This window comes from Sinohyriopsis cumingii, chromosome 1 (assembly GCF_028554795.1).
Source record: "Sinohyriopsis cumingii isolate HCF-2022 chromosome 1, ASM2855479v2, whole genome shotgun sequence".
NCBI lineage: Eukaryota > Metazoa > Mollusca > Bivalvia > Unionida > Unionidae > Sinohyriopsis > Sinohyriopsis cumingii.
The window spans coordinates 182,994,464-183,020,895 of record NC_142961.1 but is presented as its reverse complement, the minus strand read 5'-3'; the positions used below and the strand labels follow the sequence as shown (position 1 = coordinate 183,020,895).

The 26,432-nt window shown below is 38.1% G+C and overlaps 1 protein-coding gene across 1 annotated transcript in view; it reads left to right on the top strand.

Annotated features, from left to right (window-relative positions):
- Positions 1-23,456, top strand: part of LOC149808508 (small ribosomal subunit protein uS5m-like) — a 56,819-nt gene extending 33,363 nt beyond the window's left edge. Inside the window, exons 8-11 of the mRNA XM_089978259.1 lie at positions 13,193-13,250; positions 19,562-19,624; positions 20,825-20,964; positions 22,207-23,456. Coding sequence (XP_089834385.1) covers positions 13,193-13,250; positions 19,562-19,624; positions 20,825-20,964; positions 22,207-22,551 — 606 coding nt within the window. The 3' untranslated portion in view covers positions 22,552-23,456. The remainder of the gene's footprint in view (positions 1-13,192; positions 13,251-19,561; positions 19,625-20,824; positions 20,965-22,206) is intronic.
- The last annotated feature ends 2,976 nt before the right edge of the window (positions 23,457-26,432 follow it).

Below are 26,432 nucleotides of genomic sequence, written 5' to 3'. Positions count from 1 at the left end.
AGAAAAACGATCTCGTGAATGGGTCAAAAGGTTGCCAGGCGTAATTGCAGCGTTAAATAACGAGATTACCCGAGCAATCAACATGAAGCCCAGCGACGCGATTAAAAAAAAGTATATACCCGGAAGATCAAAAATAGATAGCGTTTCCAAGCCGATTCTCGGCGATGTCACTGTTAGATATCTGTATGAACCAGGAGAGCTTGAAGGCGGTAAAAAAAGAGCTACTGATCCTATTTGGAGTGTTACCACACATAACATATCAACGATAACACGATCAACTGGTAGACCACCGATCTATAGACTGGATTCAACTGCCCCACAGCGCGGATTTACTCGCGAACAACTACAAGTGATACCTGACGATACTCAATTGCCCCCGCGTGGTCTTAACTAGCGCCGTTGCGTCTATTGCACTCAAGACAGGTCAACCTTACATTGTTTTTGACATGACCGAGACTGTTATCGATCCTGTCCACGGTAAATTGGCGAGCGTCTTTATCCGAATAACGCCAGCGCATTACACAATTGCAACTCGCGCAGTGATTATTCTGTTGTTGTCGTAACGCAATTATTAATTCGGCATCAATATCAAAACGCCGCTGTTTTTTTTTATCCTGTTGGCAGTAACCCGAGAGTTTTCTATCAATGACGCTTGCATCGATGATGTCATCGTTGTCGCCGGCTTCATCGGTGGCTTCGTCAATAACAATTCATCGAAGCTGATTCATTCTCCATACTCTGGACACTGCAAGATAGACTAGATTTGACCATTCGATGCGATTATCAACCATCCAAACAATTGTGTCCGTGATGGTTAATCCCTGCGAGGAATGTATTGTTGTTGCGTATCCTAGCGTCCACGGGAATTTATCAGCACGTAGCGCGTCCTCGACGACGCTGATATCAACGAGCACAATATCATTCAGCACAAGAATTTGTTTTTTTGTCCCTGACGCTGTCGGGCCCGGGATTTCAACTTCAGTGTTCTGCCGCCGTGTGTCCGCGGGTCTATAACACAACGGCACTGGACGCGTTGGAAACTTTTCCTTATGCAACGCAAACAACTTCCGCTGAAGTGTGTCTCTGACTATCTTTCTACTCGCTACAATCAAATCGTTTGGTCTCCATGTTTCCCAGAATTCATTTAACGGCGTTTCCGGAATCACCTCGCGGATTATTTCACATTGAACTCTATCCGGCTGTAATCTGATTAATTTTTTAACCTCGCGCAGTTGTTCATCAAGTGCTCGGTAATCAGTATCGGTTTCTTCATAATAGTCCACAAAACCCTTTAACCAATCATGTGGACCCTCGCCGACAAATGGTGGTGGTTGGCCATGGTCGCCACACATGATTACCGCTGTATTCGCGCGCAGCAACCACTCAAGAAACATTTGTAAAACATCTAACGAAACAGTGCATATCTCATCCCAGATGATAACCTCAGGAATAAATTTTTCCCCCATTTCGATCAGGAGTCCACTCACCGCCGCTGTATCGAAAAAAGCTGTGATAAGTAACGGCGTCAACATTTCGTTGTTTTATCTCTCGCGCTAGTCTATGGGTCGGTGTAAGCACGATTATACTTGCCCGCGTTCGAAATAATTCAATTGCCCGAGTCGTCTTTCCTGACCCGCCACAGCCGCTTAAATAAACTGTTTTGTGTCTACAAATTGGATCAGAACACGGTGGTGCATTAGACCATTCTGACAATTTATCACCGCGTAAGTAATTATTTTCAACGGTGACATTTGCTGACGGGGAATAATCGCGTCGTATTTCATTTTTAATTCTCCATATACCCCAACTCTCGTCCGGACTAGTAAACTCGGCTATGTTTCCCTTGTACTTTACGTCTGTGTAAAATGAATCAACGGCTACTCTAACCGCGGTGTCGGGAAATCTATTTATCATCGAGAATAAATTGATAGCGGCGTAACCCAGCATAGACGCCCTCAAATGTGGATATGCCGGGCTGTCTCCATCGCTGTAGGTAACAACTGTACCCAACTTTGTTCCATTGGACAAGAAAGCTGTTTTGCAGTTCACGTATCTATTTTTTGCCACTGCGTCCTTGATTACGAAATCATATTCTGCGTCATCTATAATCAGCCGTGAGCAATATCGTTTGTAGTCGCAGTTTTTTCCACCTTGTGTGAACTTACCGATTATTCTTCTACCGAGATCTTTTGCCTCGCGGTTTCGTTGGTTGAATATCTTTTTGGACCATTCGATGATATATTCCTCGTCGGCATCAATGTGTGCTCTAGATTCGTCAATTATGCTATCTAGACGCTCTGGTTCTGGTAACCAGACTTCAGTCTGCGCCCGATATGATATAATCGCGTCACTGACAATCAACGATACAAGCATGCTACAATCAATCATATACCGTAGCAGCGCTATTGGCAGCCACTTCTTTTCAGCCATGTGTCTACCGATCCAAATATAACAACAGCGATGAAGTCCTGCCGCGAATTCAAATGATACTATGCGAGCGAATCCGGTTAAATCAAAATCAGGCAGTGGTCCATTAATAGCAACACGAGTCATTTCATGTCTGGGGTGTCCAAATCGTTTGAAATACACAGCGGCGGATCCATACCCGAGAAAACTCGCTGGATAACAGGCAACCATATCAACCGAGATCATAGCGTCGCGGTTGTATTCAGTGTTCCATAGTCCACCGTGATAATATTCCAAACAACTGGATTGTACATCCGGTAGAAATTCCTTGCGCGTTGGTCTCCACGCATTTTTCCTTGCTGCAACATGAGCCACAACCGATGGAATCGTAAAACAATTTGTTAGCAGTTGTTCATCATGCTCTTCAAATTCCATGGCGGTTTTTTTCATTTTGTTGTGAAACGCTTCAGTGCGATATAATTCACCGTTTGGTCTTACAAACTGATCAAAGGTATCCATGTCGTTTTCAGCGCTGCGAAGTAACCACACTGATACAGGGTCGTTTTTACACAAGCAGGCAATAGCATCAAATAGTTTCCTCTCCGCGAGAAAACTATCCTCTCCCAGGAATTCCCCGGGGATATACTTTACTGTTCTATCCCGTGGAAATATTGTGACCGCGGACGTCCACGCGTGTTCGTTATGATCAATAATTTTGATTGGGGCTCCATTTGATTTATACTTTGATTCATATAATACTTCACCGGTTATCGTTGTAACGGTTATTGGAAATCTCAGCGACGTTTCTAATCTCGCTATGTCGCTGATGGTTGCTCCTCGCTCGCGCACTGTCTCCTCCCATTGGTTTATTTTGCTACGTCGTAAATCGGTCAGTTTATTTCCTCGACACGCATTTGTAAAATGCTCTATTACTCGTTCTGCTACACAATTTATCCCCGTTGACTGTTTCATCGGCGCTAGTTTTCCGATATCAGGTTTCTTATTTAACGGGTATATTCCATAGACAACTGCTGTTTCAGGATACGCTCGTTCATAGTATGGTATGTCAATTCCGGTTAATAGCCCCGGCTTGGAGTCGCGGCTAACAATGACTGATTTCTTGTTGCTGAGAACCGGTTCAAATTTATCACGTATGATCCAATTACCTGATTCCACCCGGACAATGAATTTTACTCTGAAGAAATACTTGCTGGAGCCAAGTTGTGATATTATTGTTGCCGCGCGGTTGTCGTTCATGGTAGCATCAACAACGCCATCAATTCGAAATGTTGACCAACTATGAGATGCGCCATCACGCTTGAATTCATTGATACAGTCGCGTATTTTATTCAACAGGGTTCTATCGTTTATTAACGCTTTTGGTGCGTCCTTGAGGACTCTATCGAGATTGAACTTAATATTTTTCCAGGGCTTAATTGCTGCTAATCTCTCAAACTCTTCCATATAATTAAAACAAGTATTTAAATGAAAGAATATAGTATAATGAATCACTGCAAATGGTTGATGATTGGGTCGATAACCCCGTGCAATAAATCATGTAGAGGTGAATTCTGCGGGTATCATTTACAAAGCGTTCGTAATGGTTCTCTTGGCCCCCTACTGTGCTTGGTTTGCCACGTTGGTGTAAGAGGAAAATCACAGTTGTGTATCAATTGTGGCGGCAAACGATACAGGGAACTAAAACGCTATTATGATAAACGAATAAAAAACGCCGTCATTGGCCCCACCGCCGACTTCGTCATCAAAACTCCTCAGGACTACATTGCAAGGTTTATAATTAAACCAAATAATGAATTAGACAAGTAGTATTATTATACAAATGAACCAAGAATTTCAGCCGCATCCTGTGCTCGTTAATTACGAGGCATCTCGCGACGGCGTTGTTAGAAATTGTAGAGTGAAGAAGCCGGTTGGTACCGTAAATAATCAGGGATACTTGCAATTTACTGCGGGAGGAAAAAGCTATTATGTTCACAGGATTGTATTTGAAGCATTCAACGGATTAATCGAAAATGGGCTTGTGATTGATCATATTAATAATAATAAGACTGATAATTCTCTTATAAACTTGCAAGCTATCTCGCAAAGTCAGAATACCAAAAAAGGCCAAACTGGTAAGTTTTCAAAGAAAGCAAAACCCGTAAAGTCATTTGATACAACAACTCACGAGGAAAAAATATTTCAGTCGATGAATGAGGCAGGAAAATATTTTGACATTTATATCGCCTCAATACGATTTGTTGCAGAAGGAATACAGAATTCAGCGATCTCAAAAAAGACGGGTCACAGAATTCGATTTTCATATGTAACAGAAATCAGCGAGTGACAAGGTCACCGTGACGAAGTCGCCATGACGAAGTCGCCATGACAGTGCGAACGCTACAATAAATTGTCTCTTCCAGAAGAAATACCGGAAGAAAACGAATTATCCTACGGTTTCATCGAATGTTAACACACCTCGGGATTGATACGCGGGGTTCATTTTGTAAAATAATTTTTTTTTTATTTAAAAATAAAGATATTTATAAGAATATGAATATCGAAGACATCAATAATATATTAACCGAGATTTCAAAATTAAAAAATCAAGGAATTGTATTATCTGATAAGCTTGATAACCAAAAAATATTGTCCGATTATGAAATTATTAACGAGCAATCAAAGAAAGGTCGATATACCTTGCCACGCGAGTATTCTTTTATAAAGCGATTACAATATACGATCAATGAAAACTTGTATGGCAATGACGTAAATGCATTTATTGGACTATTTACTGCCGTTGAGACAGTACGAAAAAAACTCGGACAGGCTTTTGAACGACGTCGAGAAATCTCTAATAAAATTAAAAACATTAGAAGGATTATAGACGAAAACTCCGTGGAGCCCCTGGGACATATCCCCCCCGCCACACTCGGCGGGAAATTAGAAATTACGGAGCAATTGCAATAATGGTAGGCGAATCACTTACTACTCGGCTAGCCAGAGAGCGGCTAGTAGCGCTTAAAAAGTTCATACCGTTACGAGACAGGGTCCGAAAACAACTTCAAACGCGGCAACAACTACAAACTGATTTTGCTGTTGGAAGCGAACAGCTCTTTGCTCCGGTAACTAAAGCGACCAAAGATGTTACGGCGGCAACTGTGCCCATCCTCGGTGCGCTTGAAAAGATAGCGGCTCAGACCGAGCAAACAAAAAAGTCTCTGGAAACACTCCCTGCGAAAATAGCATTCGCTACAACACGGAGGCCGCCACCACTCGCTATAACGGACCCACAAGAACCTTATGTTACAATGGCCGACGAGGAAGAACTAGGCGCCACCGCAAGAGAACCAGAAGAAGAAATACCGGAAGAAATACCGGAAGAAATACGGAAAGAGGGGAATATACCCCGTAATGTTCTTAAAAAGAGCACAATAGATCAAATCAGAGCCTTCAGGGATGAAGAATTGATTGATTTTACTGCCGTAAATTTTGATAAGAATTCACGAGATGAGCATATCAATAGCGGCTACGAGAAAAATATAAGGTCGTTAAAGGACTGGACAAGAATAGTGTATTTGGCAAATAAACATAAAAATGTATTATTACCGCGTGATAATAATTATATAATATTCCACAATAAAGTAAAAAGTGAAAGACCAAAACACGGAAAAGGATACTCTGTTGGTAAAGACGTTACTTGTCCTGGTAGTGTTCTCAGTGATATATCACGGCTAGAAATACTAATCGGAGGAAAACGAGCCGGAAATAACTCTTCGGAAATAATCAATGAGGCCGCTGATATTTGCAGACGGTTATTTGCCGGTGGTATCATGGACATTAATATATATCGAACGCTCATAGACGAACTCGTGGACCACGGTCATTACAGCGATTGACCAATCACTGGTGATCAATCACTAATTGGAAAACACTGGTGTTTTTTATAATAAAGATGATTATACACTACAACCATGATAAACCAGTCAGCGTCTACGTGGTAAACTCACGATTGCCCGTATACCGCGAGTGGTACGGAGACGGTCTCGGTAGCACCATTGCGGGGTTATTTACAAGAATGGCTCCAAAAGTAGCGCCGTTAGCCAAACAATTAGGAATGAAGGCTATTGATGTTATTCGTGATAAGGGTATTAGTGCTATTGGAGATGTTGCCGGAAGGGTGGTTTCTGCAGCACGAGATAAACTAATGTCGTTGGTAAAATCCAAAGGATTTTCACGAAAAAGAAAACAGAAACCACCGGTGATGCCATCAACGACAGTGATGCCTGCAAATGTCAGTAAAGTAATAAATAACGCTGTGGAAGAAAAACTAGAGTCGTTGGCGGCTCAGTCATCCACCGATGCAACAACCAACGCGCTCATGAACGCGATAGCGGGAAGTGGCCTACGACGAAAACGACGTTGATAAATTAAACGTCAACATGATAAATAATAAAATGTTTGCGCGAACCGCCGATCCCGCGTTTGATATGGACGCCCCAGTGCGCAGGGATGATTCTGTCCGTGATTATCAATATTATTCTTATCATGCAATACAACCGAATCTACGATCGCGAATTGAACTTCAAGTCCAAGATACCAGTAGATATTTTTTGCCGTGTGAGGCGTTTATCGAAATCGAAGGGGAACTTGTAACAAATGCTGTCGATAATACACCATACGACAACAACCCGACTATCCGAGTTGGTTTCGTCAACAACGGCGTAATGGCGTTATTCGAGAGCGCAAAATATCTCATTGACGGGCGAGAAATTGAATCAATAGAACGTGATGTTGATGTTGCAACAACAATAATCGGGCTAGCGAGATACTCAGATGATTATACAAGGTCGGCTGGTCCGTCTATGATGTTTGCAAAGGATATTACTGATAACGCTGAACACAACCAGTTTTCTAGGGTAAAGGCAGCACATGCCACCGCGGTTAATCCAGCACCAGTCGGGTATGTAAGACCAGCTGGGGACTTTGATGTCATAAATGTTATTACTAATTACAATCTAGGGTTTGCAACACGAGTAGGGATGTTGCAAGGGCAACACCGACGGTTTTCATGCGCAATTCCACTGCATCATATATTCGGATTCTGTAGAAACGTCAGAAAAGTCATCTATGGGGCTAAGCACACAGTAGTACTCGTGCGAAAGGGTAATGATAATGATGCAATCTGGCATGATGCTGGTGTTGCCGACGGTAAGGTCAATATAAAAAATATAGTATTGTGGATGCCAGTAATGACTCCATCAATCACCGCAGAACAGCGATTACTCTCATTCATGGAGACAGGTGGTAAATCACTGTTGAGTTGGCTTACAGTAACCACTGATGCTAAAGAGGATAATATGGATGGTGTTTTTACATGGCACCTGGCATCCAAACAGGGTGTTTCAGCTCCGCGTCATATATTTGTAGCGCTACAGAATAAGGCGCGATTAGGCTCCCAAGAACGCAGCCATATGATATTTGATCAATTAGGAGTCAATGAGGTCTCGTTGAGAATAAACGGACAGCAGGAACCATCCGAGGATATACAACTTAATTACGGCGACAACCAGATTGCACGCGTGTATCATTGATTGCTGTCATATATGGGCCGCGATCAAAACGTCGATACCGGTTTACAAATATCACAACTTGATTTTAAAAACCTGTATCCGATTTATTACTTTTCGCTGGAACATCTCGATTTAACGAGACAGTCCGTCGTTGATATACACTTTCGAGCTCGTGTGCAACGTCCTGGTGGTGTTGCCGAATATAGAGCGGTTGCTGTCATTCTCAGCGATAAATCAATGCTGCTAGAAGGCGTTGGTGGACGAATGAGAATCGTTGATGCGCCAGTGGAAAACATGTAATTGAAAACATAAATGCGTTTACAATAAAAATGTCATATAATGTTGTCGGCATAGAGTTGACCGATGGTCAAGTCAAGAAATTACGATCAAAGTCGGCTAAACAATGTGGAACCACAATAACGTTAAAGCCGTCACAGATGGCAGGTGGTAATCATAAGATATCGTTGACGGCGTGTCAAATAAAACAGTTCAATGATGCGATGAAGAATAAAAAGGGTGTTCAAATAGATTTTTCGGCCGCAGCGATTAAAAACATGGAAAAGACCGGTGGGATATTTCCGCTGTTAGCTGCGATTCCAGCGTTGATTGCCGCGGCGGCCCCAGCAGTGGCGAAGGCGGCGGCGTTAGGAGCCGTTGGTACCGCAGCGGGAATGGCATTGAAGAAGGCAACCGGGAAAGGCTATAAAAAAAAACGACCTGTAGCCAGAAAGGGTCTAAGACTACCAGGAACCCTGTATTCATGGTACTCGGGGAAGGGTCTAAGACTACCGGGAACCGTTTAATGACTCCTATGTCTAATTTTGATTTAATAGATGCCGCAAACGCGTTAGCGATAAAAAACTTCAGAGGTGTTTTTATGAGGGATCAATTACCGACAAAACCAAGGAATATTAAAACCGGTATAATTAACCTCGATAAATCCTCCGGAGCGGGGACTCATTGGGTTGCATACGCAATTGATCCGCGTGCGATCGTCTATTTTGATTCATACGGGTTAGCCCCGCCAAACGAGTTCATGCGGTATATCCGGGCGTGTTCAGCCCCGGTTTTTTATTCCACGCTGCCAACACAACAATTAAGTGACCCACCGATATGCGGCCGTGAGGTATTGAACGTACTCGCGGCGATTTCATCATCGCGGAAACCACCTCATGTGGTTGTAAACGAATACACTAGTGGGGTCGTAGAGGCCCGGCGGGTTAATTAAAAACACTGTTTTTTTTTACAATAATAATGATTGATATCTGGGGACGACCGGTTTCGGCGCTGAAAAAATCCACGGAAACGCTCGCCACCGATGACATAAAAAAACTAATTGAGGATGAAATCGCTGATACGTTAAATTTAACCAGTGTTGACCCGGGCAAAATAGTTGTATTTCAAGACCGCCAGGGTAAATTGAAATCCAGTAATGTGTCGCTGAATGACATTTTAATACGACAGCGTGATGCCGCCGAGAACACCATCGTGTTGTATACCGATGACGGACGACTTAAATCAGGTGAATCCATCTTGACGATAAATGGAAAAATAAGTACACTTGGCGACAATTATATATCCGTGTCGGATTCGTTAAAAAATTTGTATGATAAATTTAACGCGCAAGCAAATCAGTTCGAGGGGTTACAAAAGTCTGTCACCGATATACAACTCACTACTGCTAGTTTTTTTGGAACCCCGACGGTAACCGAACCGAATCTTGTGGGGATAAAAAATACTATTTCGGAGTTTACAACGCTGTCGGGCCAATTTTACACGTTACGAAAAAATTTTGACAGGGCTGATAACACCATTGATAAATTCTTTGGTAAAAAAAATACCAGACCGGATGAAATTACAATAACTATAAATGATATCACTGCGTATGGACAGGAAATAGGAACAATCAAAACTGATGTTGCAACGATCATAAATAATGTAGACGTGCATAAACTGATAATAGAAAAAATCAGCTCTAATGTTGCAACGAACATAAATAATATAGACGCGCATAAACGGATAATAGAAACAATCAAAACTGATGTTGCAGTGAACAAAAAGGGTATAGACGCGCATACACAGGAAATAGGAACAATCAAAATTAACGTTGAATCGATTAAAGACAGACTACCGGAGGTGACAAAAATAAAAATCCCTCATGAAAAACCCATCAACACAGTATACACGATTAATCATGGATCATTCGCTTGGACTCCTACACAGAATACAGTAAAAATCACCGCAACTGTTAAGGGTATTTATCGATTGACACTGGTTTCAATGATGCAGTTTAATATATTATCGTCGAGTTCATCCGGGTTTAACAATACAATATCAACAATTATAGACAATGACGCAACTGAACAGTTTACAATTTATGCCGTCGATAGACATTTAACCGGGGCAAACATTACATGGTATGTGGAATTTGTAACGGATCTAAGTAATTAAAAACACTAGCTCTTTTAAAATAAAAATGACCACCAAGGTAATTGAATCAGAGGTATCACCGACGTCACATCAATATCGATTCAATACCGTAAAAGAATTCTCCGCGAATTTGAAAACGCTTTCCGAACAATACCGTGTAAAAATAAAAAAATACCGTCGAAAAATAACCACCATCGACGCGGTCGTGTACTCGGTGTCAGGTATAGTAGCTGGTACCGGTGTTATTTTATCCACGGTGACCATGATGGCCCCGATCGCTGTTCCAATCGCTATCTCCGCGGCGACAACAATTGCTGGAGTCGCCAATGCAATCACTAGAAAGATATCATCGTGTTCTCAGAAAAAACTCAACGAGTATACAGTAAAACATCAAATAGTATCCGACGCGTACTCAAAGTTATCCGGGTTGATCTCGTTGGCGATAGATAATTCGTTTATATCCGATGCTGAATTCTCCACGATGGTCCAGTTGCATGACTCCGCGATGTCAAAAATCGAGGATTTTCAACTGGAAGCTGGAAACCACGTCGCTGAAACAACTTCAGTGGGCTTAAAACATTCTCCTGAAACAACTTCAATGGGCTTAAAACATTCTCCTGAAACAACTTCAATGGGCTTAAAACATTCTCCTGAAAACAAGCAGGTTGTTAATATTCGGTGTTGAAATTAAACACTAGAAACGACGAATAATAATAATGTCGCTGAACCCAGAAGGGTTTCAATTGCTTCAACGGATCGCGGAGAACACCACTCCGGTACAAACAAATATGATATCGATAACATCAACGAAGCCAGAATTCAGTGTAAACTTCCCTTCTCCAATTCCAGTGAAGGAAATAGCGCTGGCAAAATTGCGAATATATCACAGTTGGCCTAATATCCGAGCGGAAGCATTTAACGGACAACAACCTAATAACTCGCTGGTTTTTGCATGGACAAATAAACCCGATGGAACCCCAGACTGGAATGAGGTTACAATACCAACTGGGTCATACCAAGTAGAACAAATCAATAAAGAATTTCAACGCAGGATAAAATCGATCACAGGAAAAGAATCAAAAATCGCTCTTACGGTTCATGAACCGACGTTATCGTCGACGATTGAAATAAGCACACCGGGGTATATGGTTGATATTTATAACAGTTCAATAAAAACCATACTAGGTTGGCCCGAGAATCCACCTAATGAAATCCCCGCGGACTTGCACACGAATGTGCAATCGTATCATGAGATTAATCCCGGGTATCGAGATGGTTTGTCTGTTATGGAAAGCACGTTATTACCCAGTTGGTTTATATTTCAAGACAGGAATGCCATGCAGTGGTATTTTCAGTATAAGGAAACTCCTGAATCGCAAGTCATATTAACAATTAATTTAAATGATATCGCTAATGCTTTTAGCGAGATTAATTGTAATTACCAATTGCAACTAGAACAACTACGGAAAACAAAAGCACGAAAACACGTTGAGATGTTAAATCAACTTATATCAGACATGGAATATATCAATGAACGAATCGTTAAAATAATATCCGATAACAGCGATGATAATAAACAAAAATTCCTAACCGAGTATAATATCACAGAAGCCGATATACCCGATTTCAAGTTTCCAGTATACAACGCGCCAGAACTAAGAAAGTCTCTTAATGATTTTCTCGGTCCATCAATTATCCTCAAACACGATAACGGAGATGATGGTAGGCATATTGCTCCATACAACGTAAATATCGCATCGGTGATAGCAATCAATCTAGTGTGTGATATTATCGAAGGGAGTTACCAGGTAGATACCAAGCAATCAAATCAAGCTCAACAGGGGTATATCCTTTATTCATTTTCACCAACAGCCCCTCCCGGATTCTTAATCGTTGAGAGCCCGATTAATCCGGTCTATATGCGATGCCATAATCGGTTTTTAACGAGAATTAATTTTAGACTTACCGATCAGTCAAATAACCTAATTGATCTACAAGAGGAGGAGTTAGTAATCACTCTGTTTGTAAGATCATTGTAAATAACCACTTAGCAGCAGGGGGGGAAATGACATCGACGCGGTCGTCGCTGTGTTTACCGGACGCTGACGATGCTGGGATCGGCGCACAGAACCAAATGACGTCACCGTCGTGTAGGATGGACCGACGTCGTTTTTTTTTTACCAGGCGCTGACTACACCGGATCCGCTGAGTGCAAAAAGTATTAATTAAGCCAAATGACGATTGGACAAAATGTCGGATTCGCCCCCCCCTGCTGCTGCCAGTCAGTAAAAGTTACTGCCACTTTAAAAATTTTTTTGCATTTGGCGATAAATGCGAAGCCTAGCTGAGTCCCTGCCAGGCTAGGCTGGTCTAATGGTAGGATTTGAACCCACACCGTTTTCGTCATGAATATGGCATGCAAACCAATGTAGCTGCAAAGTGCCAACATGAATGGAATGCAAATGAAATGCAGAATGAATGCAATGAAAAAACCAAAATTGCAGATTTGGTAAAATTACCTTTTGCAGGGTGTCTACATACATGTGATCATGCATATGTAATGTCCTGGAACTTTTCTTGTACTACTAAAGTTAGATACCTCAAGCTTGAGTTAGTTATACGGATATAAAACCTCATTGTCTCTAACATTCATTGTTCTACTATAATATCTTTTCAAGTTCCTTGGAATATTTCTTACAAGACATGTTAATCAATAAAGATTTGACTATGCAGCAGTAATATCACTTTGAGCTGAGAAAGAGTTTATTTCATATTTCTTGCAGGCAATGAATAGAGCAGCCCAGCATTTGATTTATGTTGATAGATATGAGAATAGAACAGGTAAGTTCAGATTTTTGTTGATAGATATGACAGTGGAATGGCTAAGATTAAATTTGTATTGATAGATATGACAATGGAATGGCTAAGTTTAGATGGAATGGGTAAATTCAGATTGTACTTTTTTCTTCTGAATATTCATTCTGTTAAGACAGAGTGCATTAAATGAGGGTAGTGCATTAAATGAGGGTACACTGATATATACTTCCTGCAAGTTCTGCAGAACATAAGCTGATAAAATGGTTATTGTTTGAATTATTGTACAGAAGCTGATAAAATAGCTATTGTTTGAATTATTGTACATAAGCTGATAAAATGGTTATTGTTTGAATTATTGTACAGAAGCTGATAAAATAGCTATTGTTTGAATTATTGTACATAAGCTGATAAAATGGTTATTGTTTGAATTATTGTTTTTCATGTATGAAACAGTAAACCATGTTAAAGAATTTAAAATTTTACTAGCATGCTAACACATGATTTGGAAAGTGTCTTCAACTCAGGCACTGTAAAATTCAGTCCTTATAAATGGAAAGACTGGATGTTACATTATCATAATATGCAACTCCCATTTTATCTTGTACACAGTGATGTACAAAACATAGACTACAGCATAAGCATGTGTTCAAGAGATCTCGGAAAGCTAATAAAGGGATGGACATGGGCAGTAAGAAGGGATGATGGTAAATGGTTAAATATTCCAATTATTATCACATTGGGGATTAAGTTGTTTGCTTTTCTATTTAAATTACATTTAATTTCAAGATCATTAACATCATTACACTCATCACATGTTTTTAGCATCACTGCTGTTGGACGTGAATTTGGATACCTTTTAGTGTTATTCTTGATTTAGAACAAAAAAGAATCTTTTTTTTCACAGAAGAAGGACATTTATTTCGAGCCGCAACAGTGTCTAAACTTTATTCTTTATTGTTCTGCTGGTAAAAAATACTGATTCTGGTGCAAGCAATGGAGTAATTTATACTAATCCTTGAGGAAACCTCTGATTGCCTATTTAGAAATTATGAATTCACTGCAAACTTTGGAACTCACTTCTCATTAATCAGCCCTCTCTGTGAAACTAAGCTTTTCATGCCCTGAGTATGCCTTTTACTTGGATCCTTTGCTGTCCTTGACAACATTTGCAAACAAGTAAGATAAAATACTGATTAATGTTAGATGACATTTACAAACAAGTAAGATAAAATACTGATTAATGTGAGATAGGTTTCTTATGTCACTGTATTCAGTTGGTCAATTGAAATGAGCTGACCTAAGTTACATGTCCTTTTACTTTTTTTGTTCCATCCCCTTCACTGTTTACTTAGTTTGATACCAAATATGTCATTTTTGTGTAAATACAAAGCCAGTTTGTTTTTAATTGATTGTAACAATGCAAGAAACAGTTCCACGTGTCATAGATCAGAATACAGCATTAGATTAGGTTTTCATGGAAATGCTCATGGGCATTGATGTTTGGTTGATTGACACTTTCCACATTTTTGAATACATGAGGGCATATCACACCAGTAACAGTTACACTGCACCTGTAAAACTGAAACATGAATTTCACTTGATAATACTTGTGTAATTGATATTTGTTTCTTAAATGTTGCCACTAGTGGATGTTACTAACATCTTCATTTATCAATATTTCATCACATGTTTTTATTTACAATGTACTGAGAATTTGTTGAAAGAAATTTAACAAAATATATAACTTAACTAGTAATTTTCAATTCATGATGTTGATTCAAATTTCTGGGCACTCTCACCATTGATGATCTATCAAGGTTTCATTGCTAATTTTGATTGAGATTCTGTTCACATTCATCATATAGGGGTCTATTTTGAGGTACAATTTTTTAGAAGAAAAAGTGGGATCCACTATATTGCCATGTTATAAGTGGATTTACAAGTTATCTGGGTGTACTAAAATGAGGAAGCTATTTACTGTGAGTCAACTATTTTTTCATACAGTACCAGGTTTCATGTATATTGAGGTTACTTCAGCTACAAATTGTATGGCCTAACGAATAGTTGGCTCACTGGCTGTAAATAAAAGTAGAAAAATCTTGAAATAATTCATTCAAAAAACACTCGACAGAAATTTACCAAATTTACATAAGCAATCATGGCATAAAGGTCTTTCAGATTTATTCCAATGATGTCAATCCATCGTCCAGTATGGCCACAGTTGCTAAAAATTTAAAGAAATGTTTTTATTAAAATCCATTTGACAGAATATGACCAAATTTGACAGAAACCATCCTGGAATGAGGGTCTTTCAGATTTGTTCAAATGATGTCATCATATATGGCTGCTGTTATTTAGTATGGAAGGACTGTTTCAAACATTAATGTACATAATTTGTGAAAATATGACAGAAACCATCTTGGCTTCAAGGTTTTCAAGTTTTATACAAATTATACCAATCTGCTAAAAATGTATCCATGTTTGCTAAAATAGAAACAAAATTGAAAAGAAAATCTTGAGCAGATTCTGACCAAATTTTAAATCAATAATGAAGGTCTCTCAGATTGATATAAATGATGTTAATTTGCTATAAATACAGCCAGTTACTGAAAATCCAATGACCTGATGTGAAGGGCTTTTATGTTTATACAAGTTATGCCATTTGCCATTACATATGGCCAGAGTTGTGAAAACAATCCTCTCAAGTACTTGATGTAAAGTGTTTTTAAGTTTATACAAATTATGCCATTTGCCATTAAATATGGGTTGCTGCTACTTAAAAAATCAAATTTTCAGTAACTGATTCTTAAAGGTTGCTTGACAAAATTTGACCAGATTTGGCAAAATGGTTCTTAGCTTGAAGGGCTTTCACAAGTGAACCTTCAAATATGCCCACCATTACTAAATTTAGACAGACATTTAGACAACTTATTCTGAAGAAAAATGCTGCGAAGAATTTGACCAACTTGGACAAGTTCATCTCGGCATAGAGACCATTCAGTATTTGACTAATGATATTGATGTGCTCTCTGACATGGATGAAGGTATAAAAAGTAGAGAAACCTAGAGACAGAGGTTTTCTTAACACATGTAATCAAAAGCATTGGAAGAATTTTCCACAGGAAACTTTCTGTTGAACCAGAATCTGTGACCAACTGCTTTGCATTTGGTTTTTAGGCAGATGTCAGTTTGGTGAGCAATCTCCTTGTGTTATTTTTTAGGGCACCTTTCAATGAAATAAGCAGAGCCCTACTGCAGTAATATTCTCCTTCAGTCTATATGTCAGAATGAATGCCCATGCATCAGCAATTTCTGCAAAATAACTTTATTGGGAATGATTGGATTATTGAACCAACTTTAATATGCAGCTTAATATTGATATGACTTTAGAAAAGTATAATTTGTAGCCTTCTACATTTTACTTTAGAGGAGTCATTGCCCTAGATTTTTCCATCATCCTAACTTTCATTTTCATGATTTGACCAAGCCAAGGTAAGTTAGATTTCAGCCAAATCTGTGTTCACAAGACCTTGAGTTTAATTTTCAGCATTTCATGACTGTTTACAGGAGTTTTCCCTCTTGATTGTCTCACCCTCAGACTTTGATTTCAGTAGCACAAGATTGTTAGATTTCATCTATGTGGATAAAGTCTTGAATGAGTTTGATTTCCAGCATTGCACAGCATCATTTACAGGAGTCATACCCCTGATTATCCAACCTTTTGACTCTAGATTCTTCAAATATGCTGCTAAATTTTATGTTAGGCATATATGTACTACTTGTAAATACAGCCCTCCCAAGCAAAGAAAGATGATCTCCATGCCTTTCAGCTTTTGGCCAAAATGCCATCTGCTTGCCAAGATGGAAGTGAGATGAGAGTGCTCTCCTTTAGGATATATGGCTTCATGTGAAATCCAATAAATAGCCAGTTACTACTTTCACTTGTACCAGGTCATTTCCAATTTTATGAGGCATGACAAAAATTTATCCACTTTGTGTCTTTTCACTAGTTGAGCGCTTCTTTGGAGTTTTCTATACTTGTTGATGTATACTACATCTATTTCTCTGTCCAAATATCAATCTGTTTTCATTGTAGATGAGTATTTTGCATTTAAGTTGTCTAAATTTGTTCTACAGTGAGAACCAATCAGTGGCATCTATTACCTGCCGTTTAGTCTATAGTACCTACAGATTAGCTCCATGATTTATCCTTATTGGCTTTATTTACAGTGGTTTTATCCCATATTGCCCATTGTCTTGACATTGATTTCTGCAGCATAACTTGACCAAAGACTGTTGAATTTCAATCAATTTAGCAAGCAGCTTGATATCAACAAGACCTTAAATGACACTGATTTCCACAGCTCCACAACATCATTTACATGCCCCTGATTGCCATCCTTGTGACTTGTTTTTTTCTTTCTTGCAGTGTTACCTTTTCCAAGGATTGTTGGATTCAGCCAGATTTGTTTTATGTTGCTTGAATGATCATGATTTCAGCATTTCACATTTTGAGGAATTGATTTTCCATCCACATATCTTAGCAGCATAGCTTTACACAGGATTATTGGTTTTCAGTCAAATTTAATTTATGTTACTAAGACCTTGAATAAGTTTGATTTCTTGTATTTTCTGAGGAGTTAGGACTCCATGAATTCCACAGCATTATTTTACCAAGGTTTGTTGGATTTAAATTAAACTTGGAATTCAGTTTATAATGCCTTTTCAGGATTTTAGCCAGATTTGGTGTTGTGCTGTAGTTTATGGAAGCATTAGGACCTCTTCCCAGGCTATGAATTTAGTACCAACCACATTAGGACCTCTTCCCAGGCTATGAATTTAGTACCAACCACATTAGGACCTCTTCCCAAGCTATGAATCTAGTACCAACCACGTTAGAACCTCTTCCCATGCTATGAATCTAGTACCAACCACATTAGGACCTCTTCCCAAGCTATGAATTTAGTACCAACCACATTAGAACCTCTTCCCAAGCTATGAATTTAGTACCAACCACATTAGGACTTCTTCCCAGGCTATGAATTTAGTACCAACCACGTTAGGACCTCTTCCCAGGCTATGAATTTAGTACCAACCACATTAGGACCTCTTCCCAGGCTATGGATTTAGTACCGACCACATTAGGCCCTCTTCCCAGGCTATGAATTTAGTACCAACCACATTAGGACCTCTTCCCAAGCTATGAATTAAGTACCAACCACATTAGGACCTCTTCCCAAGCTATGAATTTAGTACCAACCACATTATAAACAAAAAAAACTTGGTAAATTGATAGCAACACAAGTAAATGCTTCCATGATAACAAAAAAAAATTAATATTTGTTTCCAGACTAAATTTTACTATAAACATCATCATAAAAGATTATGAAGACATATTACATAAAGACTGAAGAAGTATGCAGTAAATAAATAAATCAATCAATGACATCTTTTAAATTCCAAACTCAAATTTTTTTTACGGTTTATATATGTTGTTGATGATTCAGTGGTATCCAGAATCTGGAATACATTCCAGGTCTTTGTCATTGAGAACATAAAATGTTCTCTTTGGCTTGAGAAGGTAGTAGTATTACATCTGGAAATATTAGAACACATTGTGTCAGATTTGTAAATGACTATAAAAGTATGACTTATTCTAGAGGTCCAAAAAGTCTTTGTGCTGTCAAACATATCAGCTTTAACTATAGACCAATGCACTGGTGTGATGTAAGATACCATATACACACATCCTTTTAATTGGAGTCCAACTGCAAACTCTGCAGACACATATTGGCCACTGCATAATGCAGCACAAATCATGGTTTATGCTGTAACTATTAGTACTCATAACATAGATCTTGATATGCCAGTTTATAATGGAGCAGTGAATCAGTGTCCATGATGTTTACATATGGACTTGAAATTGTAGTAAATACAGATGTCAGATCCACTTGATAAATGTTAGTCTTCAGCACGTCTTTCCTTTAAACATAAAATGCAAATAATTAAATGCAATAAAATAAAGGGAAATCCATGGAAGTTTTTTAAAATGTTTTATTTACTGCTCTCATGGTTCTGTACCATAGTTTCTTAAAAGCCTTTCTATCATCACAATTTGAGTGGAAATATTTTCAACTTCCTGTGTGAGTTCATCTATACAATTTGAATATTATCTGTCTAAATTAAAGCAGTTTCCCATTGTTGAACATATTAAAGTTTAATACAATGACTGAATGATAAATGTATAATTGAATAAATTAATGAATGATTTACTTTCCTTGATTGAAGGTGCAAAGGACATCTTGTATAAATGTACAGTTTATTTTCTGTTTCAGTTTTCCACAACTTTTACATCGCGTTTCATAAGACAAGACTATTTGTGGAGAAAAAAGAACAAGGTACAGTATTTTAAGCTTGTAAATTCTTTATGCACTTTACAGCATGCCACAATGATAATTTTGGAATATGAAGTACTCGTGTATTTTGACTTTTAAAAAGTACAATATGTTGATATGTAGATTGCAGAGTAATTAAAAATTATATTGATTTTCTCAAAGAGAAAGAGGATATTACATTATTAAATGTAACTTCTAGTGACATATGCTTTTTTGTTGACCTTAATTATTTGAATCTTAATCACTTTCATCATATCTTAGTTTTTAACACATTCTGATAGTTCCACAAGAAATAGTTTTGCACCATATATTGAAGTTCAAGATCTTGACATTCAGTGTTGTCGGTTTATTTTCGAGAGAACATTCACATATTTGACCTATAACATTAAGTATTATATGTATTTATCCTAACCTCATTTCATGTTGAAATAAATATTTTGAATATTGATCTATGTATGCTCTAAAACTTTCCATTGTTGCACTGCTTCTCAAATTTCTCATGGTGGCTATTGTATTATTATTGAATACCATATATGCTCACTTTTAAGACAAGTCAATCTGAAAAGAACAAAGATTTTTATCAGCCATAGCATATTGTGCCTGCAGATCAAGGTCTTTTTAGTTTGTAATACTGATTACGCCTATCGAACTGTACAGACCCAGATCTGCTGGTGATTTATGTGATGGCAGATCTGGGTCTGTCAAGTTTGCAGTTTGGCTTGACTTATAAGCAGTGCATATGGTACTAACTTTGCAGATCATTTGATTAGTCTGTTTTGTCTTACCAGCATTGACAGAGCACAAAACAAAAATATCACTTCTGTTAATAATAGCAGTGCAATTGTCAATATAGTGTTTAAAATACCATATATACTTGCTGATAAGCTGAGTCAAACTGCAAACAGCAAAGAACATCTTCTGCCATGGCATAATATACCTGCAGTTCAGGGTATATGTTGTTTATTCTACTGATTACTGTTAATAAACTGCATCGACCCAGATCTGCAGGTGCATTATTCTATGGCAGATAATGGTCTGTGCAGCTTGCAGTTGGACTCTACTTATAAATGAGTATATAAAGTATTTATCTTAAAGATTTTGAAAGTCCTGAAACAAACTTTTAGTGGTTTGACGATAGGACTTAGTGTTTGGCAGAACCCATGTAGACATTTTTACAGATTTGAATTGTGTCTCTTTATGTAGGTTATGGGTTAGTGTGTCACAGAGCCCTGAAGACTATCTGTCAGAAAATTGGTATCCAGGACCTGTACTGCAAAGTGGAGGGGAGTTCAAAAAACACACAGGCCCTCACCAAGGCCTTTTTTGAAGGACTTCGAAGACAGGTCAGATTCATTGATTAAAAAGATGTTATTTCGGAGAGAGTAATTGATTACTTTATATACTCACGTATAAGTCAAATCCAACTGTAAACTGCACAGAACTTGATCCGCCATAATGCAATGGCAATCTGGGTATTTACAGTTTGTTAGGAGTAATCAGAAGAACAAACTACACAGACCCCATTCTTCATGTACATTATGTGATGACTGGTCATGGTCTGTGTTTTTTACATTTGGACTCTACTTACAAGCAAGTATATATGGTTTATACAAAAATTGCTTTAATGAAAATATTGGTAAAGCCTGAACCAGGAATCCATATTACCTCCTTTTATAATTCAAAGTGAGCATATGTACTTCTTGGGTGTGCCTGTGAACAGTTAAAAGTTGTGAATCAGGGCCTAGAAAGAAGGTTGCTAATTGGCTGAAAAGAATGACCTGAAAAAATTGACTGTGTTTTTAAGAAGATGCTTATATATGGCCAAATTGTAACCAATAGAAAATATTAAACTTAAATACTGCTTTCATATTATCCTGATTGCTGTACAGTTACTACTGGTCATAAATACGGTAGTGGACACCTGCTTGGGACATTATCTCAAAAGCTAACTCAACAGCTTGTTTTAAGTTTTCGCATAGGTCATGCACAGGATTTAAGCAAGTTTTGTGGCTCTTACCATGACATTTTTTTGCTTAACAACATTAACATTATTTTCTGTGTGAATGTGAAGAGAATCATTTGGCTTTGTCCATGTACATGCCTGCATCTTAAGTATTTACTGAATGTTTTATCTGCATACGCCTTATATGATATTTGAGCATCAGAAAATTCCACTTGATTCCTTTGTAACTTATATAAGCAAAATCAGTGTAACTATAAATGCATTAACTGATCACAGAACATTTTATTGTTTGCTAATCCCTCTATCCAAGGGGAGGCAACTCTACTTTGACCTCTGTTTTGGCAGGCAGACTATCTTGTACAATTTCTTTTTCTACATCATGCCAAAATAGGTGGAAAATGACTTTTTTTAGAATAGGAGGGCTGGATTTGTGACCTAAAGGACATACACCTAATGTATCATGATTGGGTAAGTAATACTGAAAAACATATTATATAAATTTGTTTCATTGCAGCTGTTTACGTTAACTAATTGTTTGTTTTTTGGTTGTGCACACTTTAATAGTATATAATTATTTCCTATCTTGTGATACTTTTAAGGTCTGTTTCCCATGCCTTTCTAGGAAACTCATCAGGAGCTAGCAGACCGATTGTCCCTTCATGTGATTGAGTATAGACCCGAGATGGACAACGTTCCTAGGGTAGTGGCCACCCCAATTTCAAACGTTAGAGAAAAACGGGAGGAGGGGGAAGAGGAGGTTGACTTTGAAACTTTGTATTATGACGGCAGGTTAACCTTAAAGAAGCCACAGCAAAAGCCTTTCTACTTCAATTATCAATCCTACCGGAGGAAACTGAAACAGGATTATAGACGTAGAAATCAGCCAGATGCCCTTCGACTGAGGATAGTACATGGTCTGCAGCCAGAATATGAAGTTAACCGGCCAAAGCCAAAAATGAAGCAGTAAAATAATTAGTAGTTTTCAGTGACAGAATTTCATCCTTTGTTCTTCACTGATTGTATATTGTTGAGGATTTGTGTTTTTCAGATATGTCTTTTGTGGTCATTACATTTATTGATGCAATCACCAGAATCAATCTACAGCTTACTTTGCATGAGCTATGGTTGTGTTGTTTGTGAAAATATAGTAGACAGAAAAAATTAATGTAATATACCTACAACTCACTAAGGAATAGCTTATTCATTATGGATAAATTGGAAACTTTGCATGAACAGGCATATATCAATGGTAATTACCAGTACTTTACTGCACAGAAGTAGGATAAATACAAAGGCATATATCAGTGGTAATTACCAGTACTTTACTGCATGGAAGTAGGATATCACTGGTAATTACCAGTACTTTACTGCATGGAAGTAGGATAAATACAAAGGCATATATCAATGGTAATTACCAGTACTTTACCTTACAGAAGTTGGATGAATACAATGGCATATATCAATGGTAATTACCAGTACTTTACTGCATGGAAGTAGGATAAATACAAAGGCATATATCAGTGGTAATTACCAGTACTTTACTGCATGGAAGTAGGATATCACTGGTAATTACCAGTACTTTACTGCATGGAAGTAGGATAAATACAAAGGCATATATCAGTGGTAATTACCAGTACTTTACTGCATGGAAGTAGGATATCAATGGTAATTACCAGTACTTTACTGCATGGAAGTAGGATAAATACAAAGGCATATATCAATGGTAATTACCAGTACTTTACTGCATGGAAGTAGGATATCAATGGTAATTACCAGTACTTTACTGCATGGAAGTAGGATAAATACAAAGGCATGTTTGTTGCATTTATTATTCCATACTTTTAACAGCAAAATAAACATATTGTTTGTTTATATCTTTATTATTTAATACTACTGCTGCAAATATAAGAAATTTATGCTGTTTTATTTTCAGATTTGAATAAATTAAATTATAAACCATGCTTTAATGATGCTACACAGTATTCAAGCCTGATATAGTGAACTTGCTCCTCAGACATAGAATCTCTCCCTCTCTCTCTTTTGATCCTCCCCTGCTTCCTGATAAGAAGGTACATTATCTTGCATCAAAGTAATTCATACCATATGTACTTGCTTATAAGCCAAGTCCAACTGCAAACTGTACAGACCCAGATCTGCTGCATTAGTTAGAATGGGTCTTTTCTGTTATTAGTAATAATCAGTACAATAAAAAACATAGACTCTGCCCAGCTTGTGCATTATGTGATGGTTAATCAAGGTCTGTGATGTCTGCTGTTAGACTTGGCTTATAAGAGAGTCATTTAATGAGGGGCCATCCATGTCAAAAACATATTGGAGAGTAGATTGTTTGTTGAAAGGGTAGGAAACTCTGTATATAGTAACTCAGATGAATACAATACATTGAACAAATTTTAAGTTTTAAGCCCAGGTGAATACATTTAGAGTCGCCAGCTTTGACTGTCAGTGTATATGTATAGCTGGTAGTGGATGATTTAGCATAAACATGTCTTCCAATCTAATTTTCCACAAAATGCTCCGTCAAAAAAAGCAGTGAAAGAGACCTTTCACTTATTCATTAGTGGAATTGAGAATGCAGATGGAAGGTAATATTGTCCAACTAAAGTGGACATCACTTTTCTATGTATCAAGTTTCCAAAATCTATGAATGTGATTAATTGGTTCATCACTTTCTATGTATCAGGTTTCCAAAATCTATGAATGTGATTAATTGGTTCATCACTTTTCTATGTATCAAGTTTCCAAAATCTATGAATTTGATTATATTTCATCACTTTTCTATGTATCAAGTTTCCAAAATCTTTGAAAACAATTTGTTATTGTCTTATAAAATGGGAATATTTAGAATTTTCCCTTAAGAAAGTGATAGATGTTGAGGTAAATGAACCATTTCTGTATATAACGTGAACAAAATTGACTCTTTAGTATACTGCCAAGCAATTCTCTTATCTATATAATCCTGCATGCAGTGTCTTTTAGGGTCCAAATACCAACAGTTTTGCACTCAAAAACAAAATTTTCTTCCATCTTTTTTTGTACTAATTCATCCCCATCTGGAACCAGCAAAAATTCATCTTGCCAATGCATAAAAATTGTATGTTCTCAGGCACGGTTGTCAGGCACTCCCCCCAATAACAATTGTGCTAATTCAAAAAGTCCTTGTTTTTTTTAGAGTAACCTGTGTGAAATAAGAGCTCATAATATTAAGAAAATGTTGCAGCTGCTTTGCAAAAGGTAACAGCTTCATCTTGAGCTAGTTACAGGATAATGCCACTTTTTTATTGCAAAAATCAAAAGCTATACTCAAATCTTGGAGCTGCATTGCAACTACTCAAAAGCAAATTTCAGCTTTTTCCTGATTAACTTTTCACTCTTGAAATATTGCAAAAACCTTACATTGGACAGTCTGTTAATATGCCAAATCTTATGAAAACATAATTTGCTTATACAATCTGGAAAAATTATTCTGTACGTTTGGCTGCCCAGTCAGATTGATATTAACAACAAGGCAGATAAAGCAGCCAGGGTATCCTATATTCACTCATTTATGAATTGAAAATTCCATATACTGACTTGAAACATTATGTAAATTGAGGTGTTCTATACATGAGGCAAAATATATGGAATACAATTTCCACAAGCTTGCTAAACATTTAAGACATAATTGGAGAGTGGCATCATATAGAACAAATTGCAGAAATGAGTTGTTATTTTTGTGCCAGACACATATAGGACACAAATATAGGACTCATGCATACCTCATAATATGCAGTTTTAGATTTTCATTACTGGTCTAGGTTAAAGCCTTCTACCACCCATGACTTTGTCCTCACATCACACACATGACTTTGTCCTCACATCATACACATGACTTTGTCCTCACATCACACCCATGACTTTGTCCTCACATCACACCCACGACTTTGTCCTCACATCACACACATGACTTTGTCTTCACATCACACACGACTTTGTCCTCACATCACACCTATGACTTTGTCCTCACATCACACACATGACATTTGTCCTCACATCACACACATGACTTTGTCCTCACATCACACACATGAATCTGCCAAATAAAGTTACCAAGAGGTATCCCATTAAGAGAAAATCATGGGTAGAAAATTTTATCTAGATTGATGTGATATGCAGGTTTGCAAACCCAGGCACTTACATGATCACAACCATATATAAATCTGTGTATATCCGCTGTCATAATTTGCATAGTGAATAAACTCAATCAGTATTAATGTAATTGAATTTCAAAAATGAATGTAAACAGCATTAAACCCTATCATTGAAGTTCCCATAAGGTGTTCCAATACTTTTGTCCAATTGATCAATATATATATATATATATATATATATATATATATATATATACACACACACACACACATACATATATGCACTTCTCACTAAGATCGGTTGCCCCCCCCCCAAACTCTGCAGCATGATAAACTCTTGCCGATATGAAGGGAACAGTATGATGGATCCTCCTGAGCCTCCTTCCCAATCAACAGCGGTGTGAAGCAGGGCTGCATACTGGCGCCAACCCTTTTCAGGATCTTCATCTTCCTGCTCCTGTCCCACACCTTCAACTCGTCCACTGATGGCGTATATCTACACACCAGGTCTGACGGATGCTATTCAACCTGGCACGACTGTGCTCGAAGACCAAAGTGAGGTTAGTGCTCATCAGGGAGATGCTTTTTGCAGTTTTTGCAGATGATGCGGCTCTTGTGAACCACACCGAGGATGCCCTCCAGAGACTGGGAGACCGTTTCGCTGATCCCTGCAAGCAGTTTGGGCTCACCATCAGCCTGG